This window comes from Sus scrofa, chromosome 8 (genome assembly GCF_000003025.6).
Source record: "Sus scrofa isolate TJ Tabasco breed Duroc chromosome 8, Sscrofa11.1, whole genome shotgun sequence".
Lineage (NCBI taxonomy): Eukaryota > Metazoa > Chordata > Mammalia > Artiodactyla > Suidae > Sus > Sus scrofa.
In genome coordinates, this window is record NC_010450.4 from 16,695,985 (window position 1) to 16,722,969 (window position 26,985).

Sequence of the window (26,985 nt, forward strand, 5' to 3'; positions counted from 1 at the left end):
CTTGCCCAAGTTTGCACAGCTTTTAAATGGGGAAGCAGAACATGAACACATTCTTAATAACTATATCCTACGGCCTCTTACTATAATGCAGTTCACCAGCATATCAGCATCTAATTATTCTGGAAAATGAACAAGTCACTGTGGGACTAACAGACAATGATCAATTCTGTATGAGGAAGAAAAAGATGCTGTCATCTGAACGGAGTCTTAGAAGAGAGCAGGAGGAATTTCACTGAGCAGGGGTGAGACTGAGGGCACAAAAAAAGGACAGAAATGAAGGCAGAAAGCATGAAGATGTGTACAACTGGCTTAGAAAATTAAAAGGACTTCAGTTGGGCTAAACCCTAGATCTAGATGAGGGAAATATGGGATGCATAGAAGAAAACTGATTTCTAAATTCCAGTCAAGAAAATTTTAAAGAACCAATTCTTTCTGGCTCCATTAACTGCTGAAATCAAAACACCAAAAGCTGCTGAAAGCTCTCTGTAGTTCATTGAAAACAGAGAAATATTTTGTGATGCTCACATATCTGACTATGGTACTAGGAGTGGAAGGAAGCCTTTGATTAAGAAAAAAGTTAGCTTAGGTGTTGTAAGGGTCAGGTGACAATCTCCAACTGGCTGAATGACTGAGCCAGGCCCTGGGATCCACCTGACTCAGGCACTTTCTGACCACAAGCAAGCCTCAGTCCAGTGCTGCAGTGGTAGGAAACCCATCTGGCTCCTGTGTCTAATAGCGCAATGACAGAGAGAAGAGCAGATGTTACAGGAACAGTGAGAAAGAGAAATGAAGATGAGGATGGGTGACAAAGATGAAATGTGGTATTAGGAAAGAGTCTCGAAGGTGACATTTCTGCTGGGTGTTATCATAAAATGATGGATATTGGTAAATGATTTAGGCCAGATAAAAATATGAATATCCTCTGTTTACCACCATGTTCTTTGAAATATAGTGACCATGTATATACTATCTTGCTTGAAGAAGGCTATGACAAAAAAGCAGTATCAGTCATAAATTTTCTTGTTCTAGAGAAAGCAGTTATATTCTATAGATATTACTTATGTAAATAAAAGTTATATTAAAAAAATAAAAAATAAATAAAACGATGGAGCTGAAGAGGGAGGGAAGGGGTAGGGATTCTAGTGGAAGAATTAGCAGATGATTGGCCATTGGTTGGAAGAGACACCAAAGGGAGTTTTCTTTTACTAGAGAGACAAGAAGTGGTGGGCAGAGGGCAGATAAATGGCAGACGATAACGTTAACTGAAAGACAGCCTCCAGAGAGAGACCAAGTATTTATCACAACATGTACATGGTCATTTCCCACACTGAGCAGATCCAGGGATAACGTTCATGATATTAACAATCTGGGGAGTTCCCATCATGGCTCATTGGAAACGAATCCGACTAGTAGCCATGAGGATGCGGGTTAAATCCCAGGCCTTGCTTGGTGGGTCGAGGATCTGGGTTGCCGTGAGCTGTGGGGTAGGTCGCAGATGCGGCCTGGATCCCATGTTGCTGTGGCTGTGGCAAAGGCCAGTGGCTACAGCCCCAGTTGAACCTCTACCCTGAGAACTTCCATAAAGTAAAACAATCTTAAGCACCAGAAGCAAAGGATCCTATGGGTTCTCTGCTCTGTGGATACCAGCCTTTTAGCTGCTAAAGGTGGACAGACTGAGTCCAACAGGAGAAGGACCAGGGGACCAGGAGGTCAGCTGAGGAGGCACACAGGGGACTGGGGCAGCAGCTATTTGCTAAAGGAGGTACTTCAATATTTTACTACCTGGCATGGTTGGATTGGTACGTGTTGACTGAATACAGCCCTAGGCAGACCAATCTGTATGAAAAGGAAGGATTTCTGTTTGCTTGCTTTTGTTTTAGATTTTCTTTTTCTTTTTCTTTTTTCATTTTTTAATGTTTTATTGAGGTATAGTTGATTTCCAATGTTGTGATAACTTCTGCTGTACAACCAAGCAATTCAGTTATACACAGATGCACATGCACTCTTTTTCAGATTCTTTTCCCATAAAGATTATCACAGAATACTGGGCAGCGTTCCCTGAGCTACACAGGGTAAAGGATGGATTTTTTAAGAAGAAGCTGGAGACATAGAGACTGAAGAGAAGCTCCAGGTGGTCTGGGCAATACGGAATATAAGTCCGATCCAGACTGTGATTAGTAATAAAGACAGGACAGAGAGATTCAAGAGACATGTAGAAAGCAACAGAAGTAAAGCCCCTACTGCTAAGGACTCCCTTTTTATGGGTTTCACTTCATATGCTAGCAGCTTCTCCCGTTCAAGGGTGATGTAACAATTATGAGATATTCAAGATATCATCTCATAACATCTATTTAGTATACTCAAGGAATTTTTTTTAAAAAAGCACAGGCAAAAAGAATAAAAATTGCCACAGTATATAAAATGTAAAAACAAAGTTTGCTGTTAACATGTTAAGGCATTTGGCAGCATGGACATTAAATCTTTTAACTAATTTTGTGTCATGAAAGATATGTACCTTTTTCATTAGATTTAAGCATGTCCATCTATGAAGCATGATTAACAATGTGATGTGTCCTTGATTTCTGGCCATAAGACGATCTTAAAATGACAGAACAGTATGAAATTGACAAATTTCAGCGTGTTCATTTAAAGCCTTCTACTTTAGCAGGTAGAAACTCTCCTTACCCAGAGGGGTAGACTGTGAAATTGATGAAATGTAGGGTTTCATCATTTTTAATCCCTTTCTACCGACGATGATCATCTGTGATAGAAGGGTTCATCAATTTTCAGTGCTCCTCAAAGACACACATCTTTCTCTCATGGGCTTGTATGTGATGCTGTTTCAATGCCTTTTGTGCTATGTTTTTGCCAATAAAAAACACACTAAAGAAGGGAATAGCACAGCCGTGTGCATCAAATACTCTCAGACAGCCAAGAGTAACAAATAAATCTGGCCAACTTTCCTCTGAATATATGGTATTCACTCGAGATATTATCATCAGACATTGTGACATAGCTGAGATTGTCAGGGGTGGTGGGGGAAGTTAAGACTATTTACAAATTTGGCAAACTAGCTCTCCTTTCAGAGGTCAACAGGCTAAAGTATGACAAAATACATTAATTCTTCATTTACTCATTCACTTAGGGCCAAACTCGCGGCATATGGAGGGTCCCAGGCTAGGGGTCGAATTGGATCTACAGCTGCCAGCACACACCACAGCCACAGCAACGCAGGATCTGGGCCACATCTGCAACCTACACCACAGCTCACGGCAACACCAGATCCTTAACCCACTGAGCAAGGCCAAGGATCAAACCAGCAACCTCACGGTTCCTAGTCAGATTTGTTTCCACTGCGCCACGACGGGAACTCCTCATTCAGTATTTATTGAGCACCAAATGTACCAGGACACCAAACACCTATTTGATTGATTATTATGCAGGCATTAAAATGACTGGAATATCACTTATGATATAATTCAGGGACAAACCAGAAACAAAGAAAGTACTGTGTAATTAAAAACATCAGAGCACACAATTACACGTGGCCACACAGAGCTCAAAGGAAAAACGTGGTTCCGTTAGGTGCTGTAATTGTACTTCCACCATTTGCTTCAAGGTAGTTTAATGAAACAGCCCTAAACCCCCAATTTTAAAAAGCAATAAAAGTGCTTTTAATTTTGCTTGCTGCAATAAAACACAATTTGCGACACATGTTTGTTCACAAATTGTTCACAAACAAATCACATGTTTGTACTTCTGTGTGAAAAATCTTAATATACAGCTGGCCTGATTAAATGCCTGGATTTTCTCATTAGGCCCAGGAGGCACAGAGCCAAGGGCATACAATACTTTTAGGAGGTCTACAAAAATGTTTTCATGCCTTTAAAATCAGCAGCATAAAAACGAACTTTAAAGCAAAGAAAATACTTTAATGCGTAATATTAATACATTCATCTTTTTACTACTGTAGTCATAAAACATAATTTTGATATATTCACATGGAGAAAAAGGTCCAGAGGGCAATCATGCCCAGGCCCGTGAAAGTCATGATGTGTCGCTTCTTGGCCTGAATTTCTTTCAAAACAATAGCAAAGACAATATGAATACTCTCCTCGCTTTGAATAACTTAATAAGGTGTTTTTGTTTTATTTTTTATTTTTTGTGTTTTGTTTTTTACAGCCGCACCCATAGCATATGGAAGTTCTTGGGCTAGGAGATGAATTGGAGCTACAGCTGTGGCCTTTACCACAGCCACAGCCGTTCTGGATCCGAGCTGCATCGGTGACCTACACCACAGCTTGTAGCAATGCTGGATCCTTAACCTACTAAGCAAGGCCAGGGATTGAACCTGCATCCTCACAGAGCTGAGCCACAATGGGATCTCCAATAAGGATATTTTTGCAAAGCAAAAATTTTGAGTATCATCATCATCTATGTCCACAGAGGACTGTCCAGGATCCCATCAGACACCAAATCTATGGATGCTCAAGTCTCTTACATAACACGGCATAGTATTTGCATGTAACACAGGCACACCCCCCTGTATACTTAGTTTAAATCATCTCTAGATTACTTATAGTACCTAATACAATGCAAATGCCATGTAAATAGTTGCCAGTGCACAGCAAATCTAAGCTTGGCATTTTGTCATTTTCCAGGATTTTTTTTTTTTTTTACTGAATATTGTCAATCTGCAGATGGTTGAATCTGCTGATGCATAATCTGCAGATACAGAGGGTCGACTGTATTCCAGTCTAACCATAAAGTCTCAAATGATTACAGAATACGACATACCTTCAATGCCAGGCTTGAAAACGTATTTGAAACGTTGCACTTAAAGCTCAGCTGTTTATCCAGGTTTCCATCTGGATCCCGCCTCCCATAGTCAGAAAGGCCTGTGCGGTCAGCGGCTGCCACTTTCTGGAACACGGTACATGTCATCCCGGTGAAGCCAGTAGCCTTGATGACATAAGCTTCCAGAGCAATATTGGGTGAATACTTCAAAAGTCAATCAAACAGGAGTTATGAAAGATTTATAATATGTGGGGAAAAAAGCACTTTCAAAGAGTTTCAAACACAAAACACTATACATAGGCTAGAAAAGAAAGCTCAGGTAATTACTAAACCAAGACACTGCATAGAATAACTGGCCGAAAGAAAAGATGCTGGAAACAAAAGATGTCCTAAAATAGACACCCATGAAGAGGAAAAGAGCATGCCACAAAGAATGGAGGATCAGATGTAAATGAGATGTCAAATAAAAGAATTTGAAGAGTACTTTGTTAGAAACTATAAGCTAAAAATGAAAGTGTCTTATTAAAAAAAAAAAAAAAAACACCAAAAAAACAAACAGCTAGAGAAGTTGATGGACCCCCTTACTGATCATAATACAAGAAACGTATTAGGGTTTGGGAAACACACTTAAAAAGGCTGCTCATTGAACACTTCATCCCATATTTACTTTTATCTTTCATGGGGACATGAAGTCTCTTACCATTAAGTTTCATCAATAAAAAAAACCTTTGTACAAACTCACTCTAAAGCTGTTTATTCAGAAAAGGAAGGGAGATGCTTGTGCAAATGGTAATAAACGAAAGATTTTAAAAATAAATTAGGTCAAAAAAATCACCTGAAAAAGATGGCAGCTGCCCCAACAATTTTTAGGGATGCAAGCATGACACTGAACTTGGGGTCCACCAAAACCTTTGGCCTGTTGATACGAACAGCCACAAGGCCCACATCACTCCCATCTGCCAGAACCAGAACAAGGAGGATACGAGAAGTGACAGGCCAATCAGTCTCGTTCACATCCAGCAAGATGACAGGATCTGCCTTCAATTCTGAGGATGAGACAGCATCTCCTTCCTTTCTTTGGAAGGTGATTAATTCTATGCCTACGCTACAGGCAAGGCACCACTGCCAGCACCATAAATGGACAAATTCTTCTTTTAAATTTCTTTTTTTTTAATGTAGGGCTTTCATGCAACATGTCTCAAGTCCACTGGGAAAATAAACATGCTCAAAGAGCAAAAGGTAGACCTTTCCAAGTACCACAGGTATGGTAGAAAATAAATGGTGGGACTCAAAAATGTTCAGACTAGGGAATCTCTGCATCAGCTTCTGCCCCACAGACATTGTGAAAAATCTTATGAAATTCAATTATACTTAACAAATTACATTTGAAATGTTTTATTCATCAAAGACACATAATTATAACAAATGTGTGAAGCCTTTCAGTTGAAAGAAAACTGCCATTTTGAGGTGCCCTTAAAAGCTGGATGTATTATAAGTAGATGTATTATTTCCCAGAAACTTTTTGATAACTTTGAAGTGGTATCCAAATACCTACCAAGCCTTCTATTATAACCTTGGGTTCTCAGAAGAACCAAGCAGGTTCTTTGTCGTAAGTAACAGGCAAGGCTGAAGCACTGGATTGAGATGGATCTAAATGACCTGAGAGGACCAGGTGGGATCCTAAAACTAGCCAGCTTGCTTCCAGTAAAGTCATGCATCTGAGAAAGCAACTACCCTGAACAATGCTGTCCAGAGAGAAGCCATGCTAGGCTTCCCTTTTATTATGCAGGAAAGTAACCCTTAAAAATTGAGCAGGAGTTCCCGTCGTGGCGCAGTGGTTAAAGAATCCGACTAGGAACCATGAGGTTGCGGGTTCGATCCCTGCCCTTGCTCAGTGGGTTAATGATCCAGCATTGCCGTGAGCGGTGGTGTAGGTTGCAGACGAGGCTCGGATCCCGCGTTGCTGTGGCTCTGACGTAGGCTGGCAGCTACAGCTCCGATTAGACCCCTAGCCTGGGAACCTCCATATGCCGTGGGAGCGGCCCAAGAAATGGCAAAAAGACAAAAAAAATAAATAAATAAAAATTAAAAAATAATAATAATAAAAATTGAGCAAAAGAAACAATAAAACAGTCTCATCAAAAAGTCCCACTGATGGTGTTGCCGTGAGCTGTGGTATAGGTTGCAGACACGGCTCGGATACTGCGTTGCGGTGACTGTGGCATAGGCCGGCAGCAACAGCTCCACTAGACCCCTAGCCTGGGAACATCCACATGCCGTGGGGGTGGCCCTAAAAAGACAAAAGACGAAAAAAAAAAGTCCCACTGATGAATGGAAAGACAGTAATCGTGAATTGTATAAAATCAGAGAAGAACATACAAAGCCACTAAAATAGGGAGGAAATGCCAATCATGGGCCAGATCAGAATATGACTACTAAAAAAGTAAAGCATTATCTATCATATTTATCATATTTTATTTTGCTTTTTAGGGCACACCTACAGCATATAGAGATTCCCAGGCTAGGAGTCAAATCGAAGCTACAACTGCCAGGCTACGCCACAGCCACAGCCACGCCAGATCCGAGCCACATCTGCAACCTACACCACAGCTCACAGGAACCCCGGATCCCTAGCCTACTAAGCAAGGCCAGGGATCAAACCTGCATCCTCATGGATATTAGTCGGATTCATTTCTGCTGCGTTACAACGGGAACTCCCTACCACATCTTAGAACAAAACAAGTAAGCAGTACACCAAGAAATTTAGAGCAGTTAAATTTAGCACAAATAAACTGTAATACTATTTAACTGAGTCACTTATAAATTCATATAACTCAGTGTCCCAAGAGTGGTATGACAGAAAAATGCCAAGAGGTTTCCAAGGGTTGGGGAGAATCCCAGTTCTCTTTTGAAACTGAAATCTGGGCAAGCAAATCAGCACTATATCACAGCATCCTTCAGGGCCCAGAAGAGAAGAGCTGCTAGGACGGACTATGGGTATGTGACAGGATGACAATTCTAGAGTGTTCTTATTTCTGTTGTAGAAAGTTTCAGAGGATTAGATGGTGGTAACTATTCAAATTACAAATTAGTGTTTTCCAGTTTCCAAGAAAACAGACTATTCAAAAGCAAAATTGCCTTTGAAAATGTTTGAGATCAGGAAACTCTATAATCATCAGTAGTAACAAAATACTCACCCCATAAAGGGGAAGAGACCTATCGCTTTTTGAGTTAGAGTTGCTTTCAATGAGACTTGGGATAACGTTACACTTACTGTTGAGTACACATGAGCTCCGTTTGCTAGTCGGTACGTGGCGATGCGCTGTAGACACTGAACAATTCTACTGCAGGCTTTAGCTTCCCTCTGTGCCAGCCCCAGGACACGCTCATCAGCCAACATGATGTTACTTGCAATGTCGACCATCACATCGCCCAGCTAGCAGGGATGCAGGAGAGAAAAGGGAAGATCTTTAAAGCCAATGCAGTTGGCTTTGTGTCATCAAAATCCTAATGAGACACCAAGATTGGCCTTCAGTCTAAATTTTCACATGAAAACCCAACAGACACTTGTTTCTCATTCGAACACCTCCAGGAGCTTCCTGGTGGCCTAGTGCTTAAGGATTCAGCACTGTCACTGCTGTGACTCGTTGTCACCACTGCGATGCAGGTTCAACTCCTGGCCCAGGAACTTCTACATGCTGTGGGGGCAGCCAGACAATCCATCAATCGATAACACACTCCAGATATGAAAAGCACAGTCAGAGTTCTCATCATGGCTCAGCGAAAACGAATCTGACTAGCACCCATGAGGATGCAGGTTCAATCCCTGACCTCGCTTCAGTGGGTTAAAGATCCGGCGTTGTCCTGAGCTGTGGCGTAGGTAGCAGATGCAGCTTGGATCTGACGTTGCTGTTGCTGTGGCATAGGCTGGCAGCTACAGCTCTGATTTGACCCCTATCCTGGGAACCTCCATATGCCATGGGTATGGCCCTAAAAAGCAAAAAAAAAAAAAAATTTAAAAAAGAAAGAAAAAAAGCACAGTCAATTATGACCACTTGTTAACATTCAGCTCAAAGCAGTATACTTACGTAGCCACCAGATCATCAGTGAAAAGAAAGACTGACATGCAGTATCAAACTGATGGGGGGGGAGGCAATTACATTAATCAAGGGGAAGGAAAAGACATCACATGATTCCCAGAACAGAAAGATCACAACTCTGTGTGGAAAAATGCCATAAACACTTTATTTTGTGTGTTACTTACTACTATTAAGAAATACACACTGACTCGCTCTTAAGTATCCTGTCATGTTCAAAACTCCAGGCATGTCTGACGACTCTGAATCCCCCCCAGTGAGCTAGGCTATCACCATGTGTGCATGTGGTTCCCTCTCACTTGAATAAGCTACTTCTTCCCTTCCTCCCAACTCAAGGAATCCTTAAGACCCAATGCCATGGGATTAAGTGAGTCCTAGGAAGTGCTCACTTTTTCACTGCTTGTTTTATTTATTTCATTTACTGAATTCTTTTCATCAGCTGAGTACAAAACGTACAGATGCAAACATCTGCCAGGCAACATCAGTGAAACGTCAGCTGGATGGATGGGGGTGATGGTGACTTTGTATGTCCCTTATCAGAGAAGTGCATTCCACAGTCCAGGCTAAGGAGACACACCTTAGGGGTCTGCTACTGAGCAAAATGTTCAGGGGGGTTGCTACTGAGCAAAATGTTCATGAGAGGGAGAGCTACAGCTGAAGAACACACACATTCCAGAGCTCGCATAGGAGGATTTACAGGCTGGCAGGCCCTCTAACCGAGGAGTAAGCATCAAAAGCCCCAAAGCCAAGGCCATTTCAGCAGCTGTCTTTTGATCATCCCAGAAGATCCCAGCTGAGCTTTTCAGCCCTGTTCTGCCCCCAATCTCTTTACAGGATGTGTAATTACGAGGGCGGAGGTGGGTTTGGAAGAAGTTCAGTCCATTCCGCCTGCGGTTCAGTCCAGGAAGAAGACGAGCCCGCGGAAATCCACCAGATCCCACCCCTGGAGCCACGGAGGGCAGCAAACTGCAGTAAGGACCAGGGCCAGAACAGAGCTGCACATCCTGACGGCTGGCAGGGCTGGCCTCCTGTCCTTCCTTTATCTGTTCATTGAGGGTAACAGGCGCCCAGTCTTTTCTGAATGTTGTGAAGCTGCGGTTCCACTAACAACTATAAGGTTCCTGAAACTATGCCTGGCACATGGCAGATACTCAAAACACAGTTTCATTATTTTATTGCTCTTTTCCCCCCCATTCCAATCCCCAAATAAGCCTCTCTTTGAGGATGAAGGGCTCTAGAAGAAGTGTTAATAGAGGTACATTTTTCAAGTCTAAATATTCACATATAAGCGGGACCAACACATCCAGCAAACTACCTCATCCTCTGTAAAGCCTCGTAGCCTCGTCCAATTAAAATACAGTTAACTGCCATCCTACCACCCATACCTTCCTGTGTCACAATTCTGCCCTTATTTTAATTCCAATGTAAACATCTTGGGGGCAGGGACAGCACAATGTCCTATTTATATTCATACCCTTATTCGTGAGTGTAACTCCTTCTATAAAAGCCAATAGCTTCACAATATCCATTCACTCACTGACTAAATAAATATTTACTGAGGACCAAGCAATGAAAGACACAGCAGTGAAAGAAACACGGAAGGTCTATTTGGGAGTTTATATCTAGCCAAGAAAATACATAAGAAGCAAATATATATTTTTAAAAGTGACTAGGTTGTGATATCTGCAATGAATAAGCAGAGCAATAGATGACAGGCAGTAATGGAATTTAATCCCAACACCCTACTTTAATGGACTCACATATTCTCAAGAGGCATTTCACCCAAACCCGAGACATGAACTTGCCTGATCAAGAATCAGGAAGAGCCTACAGTCAAACTTTGTAGAATCCAGAGTCTGTTCATTTGACACAGTTCATTAAAACATCAGTATCCTAGAACATATTCTAAAAATAGATGCAAGGGTGTTGGGGAGATGGCTCAGATTATCATGGTAGGAAAATGAGACACATGAACACGGAGATCTCAACAAGGCTCTTTACTTCTGCAGAAGGGCGTGGGTGCTCAAAAAGCAAGTGCAAAGAAGAAAAGACCCTCCCTATTTATCCCTAAGGCAGGTGACTACCTGTCCCCTTCCCATTGGTCAAGTCAGGGTGCACATTCCCTCCACTGGCTAATTTGAAACAAATTGTTACTGGGAGAAGGGGGGGGGTGTTGCAGGAAGGCGTTTTAGCTGAAACCAGAGCAAAATGGAGTAACCAAGATTTCCTTTGACAGAAAAGACATTATGCTACTTTACACAACGGTAAATTTCATTTTAACAGAAACCCTTATTTCTGGAGTTATGAAGACAGGGAGTGACTCATGAATTTGTCAATCAGCATTTATACACCAACGGGAATGATAACCGCCACCTCTTAATGGGAACTCAGAATAGCTGGGATAACTTGCCTATGTTGTTGTCTCTTACCTACTGGTATCTCAAATTTGTATATAAAAATAAACAGGCAAAAGAGATGATCTTTTACACAGTTAAGACATTCTCTACGGCTAACAGAAAAGAAATGACCACTGGTTGCAAAAACCTAAAGATAAAATACAGGAAAATACCGATTCTCCTCCAAGGCAACTCTAATATTTATGTTTAAGAATTAGCACACTTACAAGTTTCATCATTTCTTTAAATATTTTACATGTACAGACAGTATAAAGATCCAACATGAGCCCTGAATGATACATCATCTCTAGTGAAAACCTGTTTATTTTTTGATCAAAGAACTGCAGCTATGGGTCACTAGATAATGCCAGTAATGGAATTTAATGTGTGTTAATAATTATAAAGAAATCTCTCTAAGAAGGTATAGAGCTAACGAGAGTGATTGCCTTAGCTGAGAACAAGCTATTTTCTCATTATTTCACTATAAATGGATAAGAACTAAGAAAAGGGATTTGTTGCCAAAATATTCCCAAGAGCATGTAATCACGAAATGCCCTACATTTCTGTAGCTTGGTTATGGAAGTAGTTCTAAATCCCTCATAGTGGCAAAAAAGGACACAAAAAAAGATAATAGTTCATGAAAAATTACACTGGATTAAAGAAGTATTCCCGGGAGCTCCCAATGTGGCACAGTTAAGGATCCAGTATTGTCTCTGCAAAGGCACAGGTTCAATCCCTGGGCCCAATGGGTTAAGGATCCAATGTTGCTGCAGCTGTGGCAGAGATCACAGCTATGGCTTAGATTTGACCCCTGGCCCGGGAACTTCCATATGCCATGGGAGCAGCTCCCTCCCCACCCCCCGAAAAAGAAATATTCCTAAAATCTGCACACAAATATTTTTTAATAACACAATTAGCATTAGGAAGCACAGTATTTCTCTTTGACCGCATTCCCTGAAGCGCACGCCAGCCACAAAAGGGTCAGAAGGAATCATACACCTGCTCCTCCACCTGTCACCTCAAGTGATGAGGATCAAATGAACACTGTGAATGCACTTTATCCAAGATAAGGGGTAAAGAAATGAAAAGGCCACACTAAGAACAATGAAGTCATTAAATGTCATCTGTTTTAAAAAACAGAATTTTTTTTTTCATCTTTTTGCCTTTACTAGGGCTGCTCCTGCAGCATATAGAGGTTCCCAGGCTAGAGGTCTAATCAGAGCTATTGCCACCAGCCTACAGCAGAGCCACAGCAATGTGGGATCCAAGCCGTGTCTGCGAGCTACACCACAGCTCATGGCAACGCCAGATCCTTAACCCACTGAGCAAGGCCAGGGATGGAACCCGCGACCTCTTGGTTCCTAGTTGGATTCGTTAACCACTGTGCCATGACGGGAACTCCAAGAGACAGAATATTTCGTGTTTGTTTTGGTATTTATCTTTGGAATCCTGGGCAAAATTAGATCAAAAGCATCTGTAAATTTCATGAACGCCTGATGTTAGTTCACAACACACACAGGATGATACCTAAACAAAACCATGACATTTAATTGTGATATAACAGGAGTACAATGTAACACTGCAGATAGAACAATCACGTGCCTTGGAATGAAACATTCCCGGGTTAAGATTTCAACCATCCCTTACAAGTTAAATGCCCACAGCAAATTACTTGGTCTCTCCAAGACTTAGTTTGCCCTTCCGAAAATGAGACCAAGAACTCTATGAGAAGTACATGGAATATCTTAATTTGTAGTAAATTAAAAAAAAAATTTGATCACCACTTCACACCAGTCAGAATGGCCATCATTAATAAGACCACAAATAACAAATGCTGGAGGCGGTGTGGAGAAAAGGGAACCCTCCCGCACTGTTGCTGGGAATGGAAGCTGGTATAACCACTATGGGAACAGTATGGAGCTACCTTAGAAATCTATACATAGACTACCATATGACCCAGGAATCCCACTCTTGGGCATATATCCTGACAAAACCTTCCTTAAAAAAGACGCATGCACCCACATGTTCACTGCAGCTCTATTCACAATAGCAAGACATGGAAACAACCCAAATGTCCATCAACAGATGATTGGATTAGAAAGATGTGGTATATATGTATATATATATATACACATATATACATATATACATATATATATACATATATACATATATACATACACACACACACACACACACACCACACACAATGGAATACTACTCAGCCATTAAAAAGAATGAAATAATGCCATTTGCAGCAACATGAATGAAACCAGAGACTCTCATACTGAGTGAAGTAAGTCAGAAAGAGAAAGACAAATACCACATGATATCATGTATCTGGAATCTAACATATGGCACAAATGAACCTTTCCACAGAAAAGAAAATCATGGACTTGGAGAATAGACTTGTGGTTGCCTAGGGGGAAGGGAGAGGGAGTGGGATGGATTGGGAGCTTGGGGTTAATAGATGCAAACTATTGCCTTTGGAGTGGATTAGCAATGAGATCCTGCTGTGTAGCACTGGGAACTAAATCTAGTCGCTTATGATGGAGCATGATAATGTGAGAAAATAGGATGTATACATGTTTTAACTGGGTCGCCATGCTGTACAGCAGGAAAAAAAAATTGTATTGGGGAAATAACTATTAAAAAAATAATAACAAAAAATAAATCAAATCGCGTCAATAAAACCTCAGTGATACTAAAAAAAAAAAAAAAAAAAAAAAGGCAAATATCTTCATTAAGCAACTCATGCGGTTTTTGAGAAAAGCCAGGAGATCGAGGCCCCTCCCCACATGCATGTTCTCAAGCACAAATCAGTGAGAGACACCCTCAGCAATTCTACCAAGCAGAAAAGCAAGAATTACAGACACGTGTACCAGCAAGCCAACACCGTGGGCAGCTGTCTAGGACAGCCAGATGGAATTGGGAATTTCAGAACTGATGTAGTCCAAAATAACAGCAGCTGATATCACTGAAGTTCAATGAGTCTTCATGATTTCCCCTAATTACATGGTAAGTATAATATTGAGATCATACCTATCTCAAGGTATGTACTTATATTGCCCTGATTACTTTTAAGGAAGGAGCTGCTCTGTTGTGCAAGTCAAGCTTTAAGAGTGTATTTATGTCATTGTTAACCAGCCTTAGCGTCCTGAGGGCATGGGCATCCCAATGCATACATCTCAGCAGCTTGTAAAGTCGTCAGTGTCCAGTGAGAGTTCTAACTGTGACGGTCCTGAGGACTTTAGCAAAGACGAAAGCTCCGCTGTCACTGTGGTACAGAAGTAAAGAGGATGATAATAGGGAATGGGTGGGAAGACAGGAAAAGATGAAAATAATGTTGCATGGAGTAAATGCTGCATTTCTTCTCTATTTCTTTACAGACAGGATTTGAGCTAGCCTAACAAAATTAAAAAGATAACTTTTTTAATTAAAACGTTAATGAAGAGTGGAAAAAAAAGACTTAAGAAACAGAGACATAGTCAAGTTAAAATTACCCATCAATGGCACAGCTGCTGAGATTGGGGGAGATTTGATTCTTGATGTTTCTAGCCAAGGCAATAAAGATAATTTTACAATTGTTAACAGGAGAAAATTTCCTCCAGGTAAACAAAGTCACTTTTGTAAAAAGTTCTTAAAACATGTGAGGAACACTATTCAAGAGAGGCAAAATATAATGGATGACACCCTCAGCCAGACCTTCACAACAAATGGAAAAGCTTAACTTATAAAGTCCCTCCAATTCCCCCAATGGAAACAGATTTTGGTTTTGCTCTGATTACAAAAACGTATGTGGCATCTTCTTTTCTGGAAGTATGGAAGACTAAGTACTTTGGACAATTTTCCTGATAAAAGTAAAATATGCTAAAAGAAAGAAAGTTACCTTTTAAATGCACCACTGATCAGTCAGAAAATAAAGCTCCACCAAAAACCAAAAGCAAAATAACCACGAATCTGAGGCTGAACTCAGCTGACCACGGACTGTGTTTTGACCTCCAGGCAGAGCCGAGGCCCCGTCACCCCAGGTCTAACGGGAGAAGAGCACCATGGATAGCTAATAACCCAGAGGGGACATCTCCAAGGCAAATCAGCATTAAATCAGCCTCCCGAGAAAGGAAGGGAAGTTCAAGGAAACTTGAAACTTGCCTATCCTGACCTTGGCATGAGACAGGAGGTGAAAAAACCTCTTCCCTGACAATTTGTCAATACAAGTCAACCTCCACACAGGACAGAGAGCAGAGTTCACATTATTTGTCATCTGAAAAACCTCAAGCTGAGAACTAACTTCAAAGTGACCCCTCTAGCCTGATGTTGCCCGTCCACACTCAGCAGAAGCACATACATATCCAAGGCATAATGACAGCTTAGACCATCCTCATTAAGATCCCTTTATCAGCAGCCTCAATCAACCCTGCTCTGGAGGGCCTCAACAATGTACCACCAGGAAAAAACTGAAAAACTAAGAAAAGGATGTATTTTATATAGGACCAAACAAACCAGCTGCTACTAGTGACATAACTGTTTAGAAAACCCCACGCATCCAACTACAAAATTAGGTGCATGAATTTTATAAGGAAAGCAGGCACACGGTTCACATTCAAAAAAAAAAAAAAAGACAAAACACATAATCAAGAAAAGACCATGGACTAGGTATTTTATGATATTAAGGACTTCAAGCACATTTGGGTGATATAATAACAGTACCATGGTTGTATTTTAAATTTTCTTGTAATTAAAAAAAAAAAAACTATGGCTAAAAAAAACAGGACATCTAAAATCTGCTATTAAAAGTTCCAGCATTGAAAAAGAAAGCCAGGAGTTCCCATCGTGGCGCAGTGGTTAACGAATCCGACTAGGAACCATGAGGTTGCGGGTTCGATCCCTGCCCTTGCTCAGTGGGTTAAACGATCCGGCGTTGCCGTGAGCTGTGGTGTAGGTTGCAGACGCGGCTCGGATCCCGCGTTGCTGTGGCTCTGGCGTAGGCTGGCAGCTACAGCTCCGATTCAACCCCTAGCCTGGGAACCTCCATATGCCGCGGGAGCGGCCCAAGAAATGGCAAAAAAAAAAAAAGAAAGCCAGAAAGACATGGAGAGCAAGACAGAGACACAGAAAGAGAAGGAGGGAGGCACAGAAATAAAAAGTAAGTAAGTGGGCAGACGAAACAAGATTGGTAGGAGTTCCTGTCGTGGCTCAGTGGTTAACGAACCCAACTAGTACATGGCTTCAATTCCTGGAATTCAAATCTCACTCAGTGGGTGAAGGATTTGTTGCTGCAAGTCGCAGAGATGGCTTGGATCCCATGTTGCTGTGGCTGTGGTGTAGGCCTGCGGCTGTAGCTCCAATTTGACCCCTAGCCTGGGAACTTCCATGTGCCACAGGTGCGGCCCTAAAAAGAAGACAAAAATATATATGCATGTTGGTAAATACTGAAAATTGCTCAAGCTTGATGAAGGGAATTAACAAAAGTATTAATAACGACATTACTTCTCCTATGCCTTTGGAATTTTCCAATTTAAAAATGTTTCTGAAAAATTCTTAACACGTTAAACCCAAAGAGAATTTTTTACAAAGCCAGATAAGAACAGAAAACAAAGATATTACAGTGGTTCTCAAAGCCTGTGCCAAAGACACCTTGCCCAGCATCACCTGGAATTTAGTAGAAATGCACATTCTCAGATCCCCCACAGTCTGACTCAGAAGCTCAGGAGGTGGGGCTCCCCAATCTGTGTTGAACCAACTTTCCAAGCGATCATGATGCACTCAGGTCTGGGAATGTTCTAAGAAGGATCAAAAAGCCAGAAGCTGAGTCTTTGAAAAGCTTCACAACACAGGGAAGTCTGACAAGCAAGATCAAGGAAGAAAAAAAAAAAAATTTAAATGCCAAAAATAAAAAAGAAACACATGGTGTTCCCTTGTGGCTCAGTGGGTTAAGGATCCAGCATTGTCACTGCTTGGGCTGCTGCTGTGGCACCGGTTAGATCCCTGGCCCAAGAAATTCCACATGCTGCTAAACAGAAAAGGAAGGGGAAAAAAAAAAAAAAAGAAGAAGAAACACGCTTTTCAACAATGCTGAACCTGGGAAGATCCCGGCTGGGAGAAGGATGTTGGATCTCATTGTTCCTCCCAGCCCTCTAACCCCTCCCTGAAGCCTCTCAAGAAAATAGCTTGATCCACAACTCTCCCTCTAAAAAAGAAACATAACCATCAACATAGAAGTAATTACATTTTAAAATGAATAAATGAAAGAACTTTACATTTTTAAAAATCTGTACATAAAAATGTAGTAAGCTAGCATTAAGGTGCATGTCTCGGTCACATATTTAAAAATTAGAGTAACACATAACCAACTTTAATCTTTCTACGTTCTCCTCTTCTGAAATGGGTATGTTTGTTTTTGTAAGAGAAATCACTCTTTTAAATATGGAACCAACACTGCCTGACAGACCACCTTCCACTCTTTAAAAGACCCTAGTAAGCACATCATTGAGATCTGGTAGTTTGATACCTTTCAGCAGCCACCCTAAGACAACAGGGAACCACCTGGTGTGGGCTAGATTCAATCGCAGGTTATTTTAGTTTTAGCTAAACTAGAAAAAAATCCATAGCAGAATAACGTTTGAGACATAACACAAATCCACTTAATTATTTGTCCAATTAAGCTATACGCATTTTAGGATATATTAACATAATTTTATGCAGTGGTAATTAACTTAAAATGAAGCCCTTAAACCTCAAAACTTCTTGCCATAATAATAAATAGTAAAAGCTATGACATGGAGTTCAAGTGTCCAAAGAACCAGATGTCTGTTACAGCATCTAAGTAATAAATATTACACTTACATCTCAATTGTTCAATCCTGTTTTCCTGTTTATTCTATTTATACTTAATATGTCACTTTTAATTATTCCCAAAGATAAGTATTTACCTCCTGTGTCAGCCAGTGAATATGACAGCAATCTCAATCTTGAAACTAAGTTTTTAGAAAAGTTACTAAAGCAGCCTAGCGACTTTTTTTTTAAGGACCTCTTTCTTAGCTTCTGAGATCATAAGAATGCTACATTTCCTTACCCTGTAAAAAGGATATCTGAACTTTGCAATGATTATGCAAGATAGCTTCACCTGCATTTTCTCACTTGCACACTGAAAACTTTGCAAGTTAAACAGGCCAAGGAGCATCCCTATTTTAAAAATAGAGGGCCCGGAGTTCCCGTCGTGGCGAAGTGGTTAACGAATCCGACTAGGAACCATGAGGTTGCGGGTTCGGTCCCTGCCCTTGCTCAGTGGGTTAAGGATCCGGCGTTGCCGTGAGCTGTGGTGTAGGTTGCAGACGCGGCTCGGATCCCGTGTTGCTGTGGCTCTGGCGTAGGCCGGTGGCTACAGCTCCGATTCAACCCCTAGCCTGGGAACCTCCATATGCCGTGGGAGCAGCCCAAGAAATAGCACAACAACAACAACAACAACAAAAATAGAGGGCCCATGATTAACAACTCACGAAACCATGTCTACTTCCAGTCCTCAAGACGCTTCTTCCTACGAATATACCAAAGTGGCAGACCACTGATTTCACACAGTGCAAACACACTGAATTGCACACACCTCAGAGCACCATATTGCTTTTCCCAAGTCCGGCGGTGAGCTGAAGTCTCTCACATTAGCATGGGAATAAACACGGATCCCATGATGGCAAAAGCCTTTTCAATGTCCACATTCCAAACGTCATTCCAATTATTCTAGTGACCTGAAATGTCCACCTTCCATGAATGACTTCTAATCATGCGGGCAGCTAATCTGTGATCATAATCAACGAAGGAGGGCAGTATTACCACAGGGCCAGAATTCATAAGGCTCCTCCAGTGCTAGAAAATTATGCCATGGGAAGCCGGCTGTGGCAAGCAAGCAGAAGAACAGTTCGTGAGGAAACCCTGGTCTGAAGTTCAGATGACAACACTGAAATGCTACATCACCATCAAGTGGTCAGCTGACCTGAATCACATTTATATACATAAAACTATTTCCTTTATTTTAACAGCTACCTCATATCGAATAAAGTATCTAAGGTACTAGGGCTGCAGTTTCGAAACTTACCACCAAAATACAAGATATGAACAGATGTTATACTCCAAAAAAGTTCCATAGATAAAAGATTTAGGGAAACAAGGAATGTTATTTACCTTTTTAAAAATTTATCTATTTTTTTTTCTTTTTTGGGCTGCACTTGTGGCATATGGCTGCTCCCAGGCTCAAGGTTGAATGGGAGCTGCAGCTGCCACCTACACCACCGCCACGACAATACCTGATCCAAGCTGCAGCTGCAACATGCTCTGCAGTTTGCTGCAACGCCAGCTCTTTAAAGCACCGAGTGAGGCCAGGGATCAAAACTAGCACCCTCACAGATACTAGTCAGGTTCTTAACCCAAGTCATAATGGGAACTCCTTGTACTATTGACATTTTAGCACATTAATGAATCTTAGATGCCCCACATGAAAAAGTATATTAGACTTTGTTTAGTCAGTCTTTTCCCCACAGTGGCATACTGAGTCCTTCTGAAATACCACAACAGGGCAACACTGTTTCAGAAAGTAAATGTGATACAGAAGAAAACTTCTGGATTAAACAGCCAAGGTTCTTGGGTTCTTTTTCAGCCCTGCACTAACCTAGCTGCACAACCTTAGGGAAATCATTTCATTTACTTTGGGCTTCAGTTTATGATCTAGGCTTGGTTTCTTCTACCTCTAAAATTCATTTTTATGTAAGTGATATCATCACGAGAGAAACCGTAAATAAAGATCTCGCCTAGATTGAAACTTAAAGAACGTTGATCCACATCTAAAAACTTATTTAGAACAATTACCTGCTGCTCAAACGCTCTGAAAACTGTGGCTGTCAACGTTTTCCCGGAAAGGACAGCATGTTGACAGGTATATCAGAGTTTTAATGTGGCCCCTTTTCAAAGTCACTAAGTTTTCATAACTTGTGCATTCCAATCATTTGGGACCTTTTTTTAAGTTCCTAAAATAGTCCTTCATTTCTCTAGGACATTCTAAAATCAATTAGGCAACTTAACACAAGATGGGGGTAGCTAAAACGCTCATTAAGAAGGGTAAAGACATGATGGTGCAGAGAAGAGAGATCCCGCCTGGGCAGCCCAAGCTCAGCAGCCAGGCTAGCCCACAATGTGGATGCAGGTGGCTGCTGGCTCTGCTCTTAGGGGGTCTTCTTTTCTTTCCAAGAACTGACAGTTCACCTCTACTCCTCCCAAAAAGTCACTGTAACAAATGGAGCCTTGGTTTCTCCACCACAATCTTAGAAATTAAAAGGTATATTTAGTTCAAAGACAGCAAACATCAACCAGACTTTAAAATACATACATAATACATACATATATATATATAAAAAATAGAACAGAATAAAATAGAATAAAATACAGATTCAACCCTGTCACATGGCCAGTTGCTGACATGCTGCATGCTACCAATTGAACCAGAAAATACCTCTTTTGACTTCTCCTCTTTGGTAAATCTTCCAAATTTTTCTATCATTTCAGCCACAAATATAACATCCATCTTGTCAGAAAAATTGGCAGCTTCCACAGTGTAAGCCAACAATTGTCGGGCAGTAGCCACAGCATTGGTCAGATTGAGGGGCATCTATGTTAAAAAGCCAAAAAGAAACTCTTAGCGAAATAATGAACAAAATTTTGACATTTTACCTTTGTAACTGAAAACATGGCAATCAATTCAAACTCTATTATTTACTCACTATGACTTCTTTAAAATGCTTTTCTAAAACTAAGAAAACTGAAATTCTATTGGAATTTTAGCCTGAAGGAATTTTTTTTAAAACCTAGAATGAAATAAACAATACATGAAAACACATCAGGGAAACAGGCTGCACCATCTCTTTCTCTCTACCTATCCAAATTCTATACATACTCAATTCCAATCGCCTCGTAATGCCTTCCCTGAGAATTCCAGCCGGGAGGGATCAATACCTCCCCTGGAACTCCTGCCCCACAGGGGATGAACCACTTATTTAGCACTTATCTATATTCCCATGCGCTGCCGGTAAAGTTTTACATTTGTTTATTTACTGACTTAAACACGACTCGGCACCAACCACTACAAAAATTGAATCTCAGGAGCAAAAGAGCATAAGAAAATGTGTAACACAGAAACCACCTGCCAGCTGCTTCTAATCTGCCATGGTTTTTAAAAAAAGACACATAGAAGCAGAGATAAGAAAAAGCTTATGAACAGTACAACAAGGGATCACTTGTGAAAAGGGAAGGGAACTCAAGAGGTGGCTTCCCAGGTACACTTGAAGGGTGGCTAGGATTCTGCCTGGGGATACAGATGATGATGGTCCTCAAACAAAGGCATAAAGTCAGGCAGTGACTGCAAAGGAAGGGTGATGCCAGGATGCAACTAGAGATTCTCATACTAAGTCGGTCAGAGAAAGACAAATACCATGTGAGGTCACGTATACATGGAATCTAAAACATGGCACAAAATGAACCTATCTATGGAACAGAAATGGACTCACAGACAGAGAACAGAGGTACGGTTGCCAGGGGGGTGGGGAGAGGGAGTAGGATGACTGGGCGTTTGGGGTTAATGGATGCAAACTATTATGCTTAGAATGAGGTCCTGCTGTATAGCACAGGGAACTGTGTCCAATCTCTTGGGATAGAACAGAACAGGGGTGATAGAGAAAAAGAATGTGTGTATATGTGTGACTGCGTCACTTGGCTGTGTAGCAAAAATTGGCACAACACTGCAAATCAACTACACTTAATTAAAAATAAAAAGTGATGCCAGAGGGCCTTGAATACTGGTTGAAAAGAGCAAGTCTGATCCCAAAGACGTGATCAGCTGAATATAAACACCAAACCTTTACTAGTATTTAAAACAATCTTATTTGGTGGACTACCACATTTTGGTAGCAACCTCAGCAATCTGAAGACCTTCTAGTTACCTGATTAAACATATAAAGAACTCTGGTGACATCGTTTGCATACTGGCAGCGAGAATAATCATCATCGGCCCAAAAGCCACCTCTGTCACATCTGCGCCAAGCCTTTCTTTCATCCTGTGTGTTTCCGGGATAGATCCCACTGCCATGGTTGTTCCGAGCGCACTGCAGGTAGGCAGTGATGCCCGCCAGCGTTCTGGGCCATCTAGAGAGACAAGACACAAAGCATAGGAAAAAACCTACGCTGATACAAGCAACAGCAAAGGAAGGTCAAGGATTAGAACATGTCACTCAGAATCAGAAAAAAATCAAGGAGAACAAACTCCTTTGATAATAAAGACCAAAATTACTCTTTAAAAAAGTTAAAATAGACTAAACCATTTTTTAAGCTATCAGTCAAGCATGTTTTAATACCATAATAGAATATTTTCCTAAACTATAATTATGAACAGACAGGCATATTGCATCTTAATGAGGTTTAAAAAAATGGTGCAATGAATGTTTTTACATTTCTTTCTAATTGCTGTTACTATATTGTTGGCCAATATAACCATTAGGTAAATAAGGTCAGAATCTTGCCCAATATAAATAGAATTTGTCATTCACAGAAGTAGAGTTAGTATATGTGCAGAAAGAGTCATTACCACAGCAGATCTGAGACTGCTATCCTTAGAAAAGCCCGCTTGCAATGCTGGCCCTTCAGTGGCATCTAGGAATCTGGGACCTAGAATGTTCCCATGACAGTTGACTGGTAAGAGGGATTCACTGTAGTGACCTCGACGGTTCAGACAAGCATTATGGTTCTTGCTGAACACCTGCTTTCTTCCTGGGCGTCTGAAGCTTTCAAACGAGGATGCCTACATGACCAGCTCCCAATCAGAACTCCGAGTGCTGAGTCTCCAGTGGGCTTCCCTGGGCAGAAACACTGCATAGAGGTTGCTGCCTTTTCAAGGCTGAAGAAGTAGGCTCTGTGTGAGCCTCGTGGAAGGGAGAGATAATCAAGGGTCCCACACATGGATCTCTCCAGATCCCATCTGCCTTTTTCTTTTATTATCCAGATGTGGTCACGCCATCACTACAGCTTGGCTGTGTCTACAGCTATATGCTGAATCTTGTGAGTCCTTTTAGCAAATTTCTGCACTTGGAATAGTCTTGAAGACGTCCAAGAATTTATCTGAGTGAAGGCCAGACATACTGTATAGTCAACTCTGCAAGTGACTACAACAACCTGCTGGCATGGGTCAGCACTAACTGGATTGGGAGAAATCTTTGTTATACAGAGCTCAATTTCTCCAAAACTGGGAATGATAATGAATATTTTTTAGAAAAGTTAAGACTGACTCATAACACATGAACTGCTAAATTATAACATCAGCCACACCAAAATATAATACCATATCAAAAACCATATAAATAGATCAAGCAACACTAAATCTTATTAATGCAGTGGAAGTTTAACCGTATAATATCTTAAGGAGTGTCAAAAGATAAATAATTCATTACTCAGTTAAATAATTAGATTCTTCTTCTGTTTCTAAAAATGGAAAACACTCCAAAACTGTGAATAAAAATAGAAAACCCCACATAAGCAGAAAACATGATTAATAAATATATCAAGTATAACAAATGTTATCTTTCACTTTAAAGTACATGATATAAATATTATAGATTAACAGTTAATCCACATAAAAGACTTATCCATTGGCCATAATAAATTACAATTTCCATATACTCATGTCAAGGAGAGTTTTAAAAGGGCCACAGTAGGACAAAAGACAATTTTTAAAAACTCAATGAAGAACTAGTTGAGCTAAAGACGTTATTGCTTTTTTACTTTGCTATTGAAAGATTAACACCAAAGGGTGTTTTTCTTATCCTTAAAAATCAGGCTTACAGGAGTTCCCATCATGCCTCAGCAGAAAGGAATCTGATTAGAATCCTGGACCTCGCTCAGTGGGTCAAGGATGCAACACTGCCGAGAGCTGTGGTGTAGTCACAGATGTGGCTTGGAGCTGGTGTTGCTATGGCTGTGGCGTGGGCCAGTAGCTACAGTTCCAATTCGACCCCTAGTCTGGGAATCTCCATATGCCTTGGGAGCGGCCCTATAAAGCCAAAAAAAGAAGAAGAAAAAAAAAAAAAAAAAAAAAAAACAGGCTTACAATCACAAGGCAGCAAGACCAATCACAGACAATGTAAACTGTGTATTCAACAATCTTTATGCTGCTTTAAAGAGCTACATATTTCCCTTCATTTAGATCTATAAACTCATTCTTAAAATCTTAAACAGATTCTAAGAATTTTAGTTTAATCATAGTTAAAGAGAATGTCTTAAGGCAACTTTGCAAGAAAGGAGGGTCTTAAGTAAAAGTTGTTACCGCTTACAAACTCTAAACTTTCTTTAAAAAAAAAAGTGTGATAATTTAACTCATTCTGCTTATCTTAACAGAGTCCAACAACAATGGCTCTCCAACTCTCTCTCAGGCCACCCAAAAGCTTTCATTTCCCAAAATCCCTCTCACTTAATTGCCAGAAGAACCAAATAGGAAGGAAAACTGGACATGTGTTTCTACTAATTAGGATGTCTACTTAACTGTCCATGGTTAAAAGTGAACTAGCACTACAAAACCTTCCAAAGATCACACCCAAAAAAACACAAAAAAACCAGGAAACATCATGAGCCTATCCGAATTTCACACTACTTTAGGAGAATTTCCAAGATGTTTCCAGAAAGTAGTGGTTTTTAACTTTTACAACAAAACCACCTGATAAAAATGTATACTTCTGGCTCTACCTTCAGAGACTCATAAATCAACAGATCTGAGATAAAGTTCAGGCACTTGTTTTTACTTTTTATCTCCATAAATGATTCTGAAATCCTTGTTCCATAAGGGTAGTCCTTCGATCTACAAGGATATATATGTGAATACGCATACATTTCTCAAATGTTCTTACACAAGATAGGAGACCAATTACATATGTCTATGCCTTTAAAGAATAAAGATATGTGGAGTTCCCGGCGTGATGCAGTGGAAATAAATCCGACTAGGAACCATGAGGTTGCCGGTTCAATCCTGGCCTTGCTTAGTGGGTTGAGGATCTGGTGTAGCCGTGAGTTGTGCTGTAGGTCGCAGATGTGGCTTGGATCTGGCATTGCTATGGCTGTGGCGTAGGCCGGCAGCTATAGCTCCGATTGGACCCCTAGCCTGGGAATCTCCATATGCTAAGGGTGTAGCCCTAAAGAGACAAAACACACACACACAAAAAAAGAAGAAGAGAGATGTAGGGCAATCAGCCCTTTCCAAGCATTCTGCAGGTCACTGACCTGAAATCCCCCTTATTGTTCACCACCCTCTCTGGAGGACAGTACTGGGCAGAGCTTTCTAATACTACGATATCCACGGTCCTTGTATTGTTCCCACGTTTGGTCTGGACGTGACAGCCCCAATTTCCAGTTGATCCGGCCTGAATATTAGAAATGGTTAGGGCACTGTATGGAGAGAGAGTTTAAAGAGAGAAAACATGGTTAGGCAAGAAGGGAGACAACAAGGGCTTCAATCATTCATCGAACAAACATATCTGAGTGGGACATTTAGGGCTAAGCACTTGCTAGGTAGAAATGAATATAAAAACGACCCTTCCATTTAAGCTCCTCCATGCTAAGTCAAGACAGGCAGGTAAAGGGAGACCTAAAATACAGAAGAATGAATGAAGGGCAGTGTCACGGAGACTTCTCCCTCCAAGAAAGGGAAAACAGGCCACAAAGCGGAGGGGAAACCAAGCACCAAGGCAGAAACATCATGGCACTTTCTTCAGCAAAACTAATGGAGAAGTTTCCAAGTTGGAGCTACCTTTCCAGATTATAGGGAAAATATTCAAGCAGGAAGGAGATTCATATCATAAAATGTGTGATTAATTTTTAAGATGAAATATTTTGTGGAAAAGCGTCACACTAGAAACAACCCAAAACATCCCTAAAGAGCTTTAGTAAATTACCAATTAATGCTTTAACAAAAGTAGTTTTCCATTTAAAAGTCTACCTCAACTTACTACATGACTATATTTCTCAACAGCTGCCTGAAAATTCAACTTTCAAGATGAAGTCATAATTCTCTAATATAAAGCCTATTAATTAAAGAGCAAATGTCAGAACCTTCAATTAACCTTTATTCCCCAGACATGATCTACTATGCTTTGCTTTTATGTAGACACAAATAAGAAATCATTAGGCATAAATCATGTATCATTTTAATTAACTTACAAAATTATGTCTTGAAGTTAATATGCATTTTTTCCAGTGTCCTAAATCATTAATGGCTATACAACAAAAAAGGCTCAAACAAAACTTTGAGGCATTGTGATTCTGAATCACAGAAAATGTTTATCATATTTACTAAGTTAGTAAACAAACTAATACAATGAGATAAATATATTCAAGGTATATATTTGACACAGAAGAATTTGGCATTAATTTAAATAACGAGAAAGTCTGGCAAACATTCCACTTTAAATGACTCTACTGAACTAGGAAGAAGTGTACACAAATTCTGGACAATAAAAAGCATTCTCTAATGCAGATGTCCCAATCTTTCTTAGTTCATGGTACCTTCACTGACTAACTTTCACAGTGCCCCTAGCTTAAAAGAAATACCCAGAGTGGTTCCAATGACTACACGAAATACCAAAGCTGTGTTTCTATGTCCTAATAACTTAGTAGCC

The 26,985-nt window shown here is 40.6% G+C and overlaps 1 protein-coding gene across 10 annotated transcripts in view; it reads right to left on the minus strand.

The window, feature by feature from the left end:
* ADGRA3 (adhesion G protein-coupled receptor A3) overlaps window positions 1-26,985 on the minus strand; it is a 121,550-nt gene that overhangs the window by 29,576 nt on the left and 64,989 nt on the right. For all 10 annotated transcript variants that reach the window (XM_021101068.1, XM_021101067.1, XM_021101065.1 and 7 more), the window contains 5 exons: window positions 25,592-25,756; window positions 22,273-22,474; window positions 20,790-20,945; window positions 8,072-8,233; window positions 4,798-5,001 (listed from right to left, as the gene is read on the minus strand). In XM_021101068.1, the coding sequence (XP_020956727.1) occupies window positions 4,798-5,001; window positions 8,072-8,233; window positions 20,790-20,945; window positions 22,273-22,474; window positions 25,592-25,756 (889 nt within the window). The remainder of the gene's footprint in view (window positions 1-4,797; window positions 5,002-8,071; window positions 8,234-20,789; window positions 20,946-22,272; window positions 22,475-25,591; window positions 25,757-26,985) is intronic.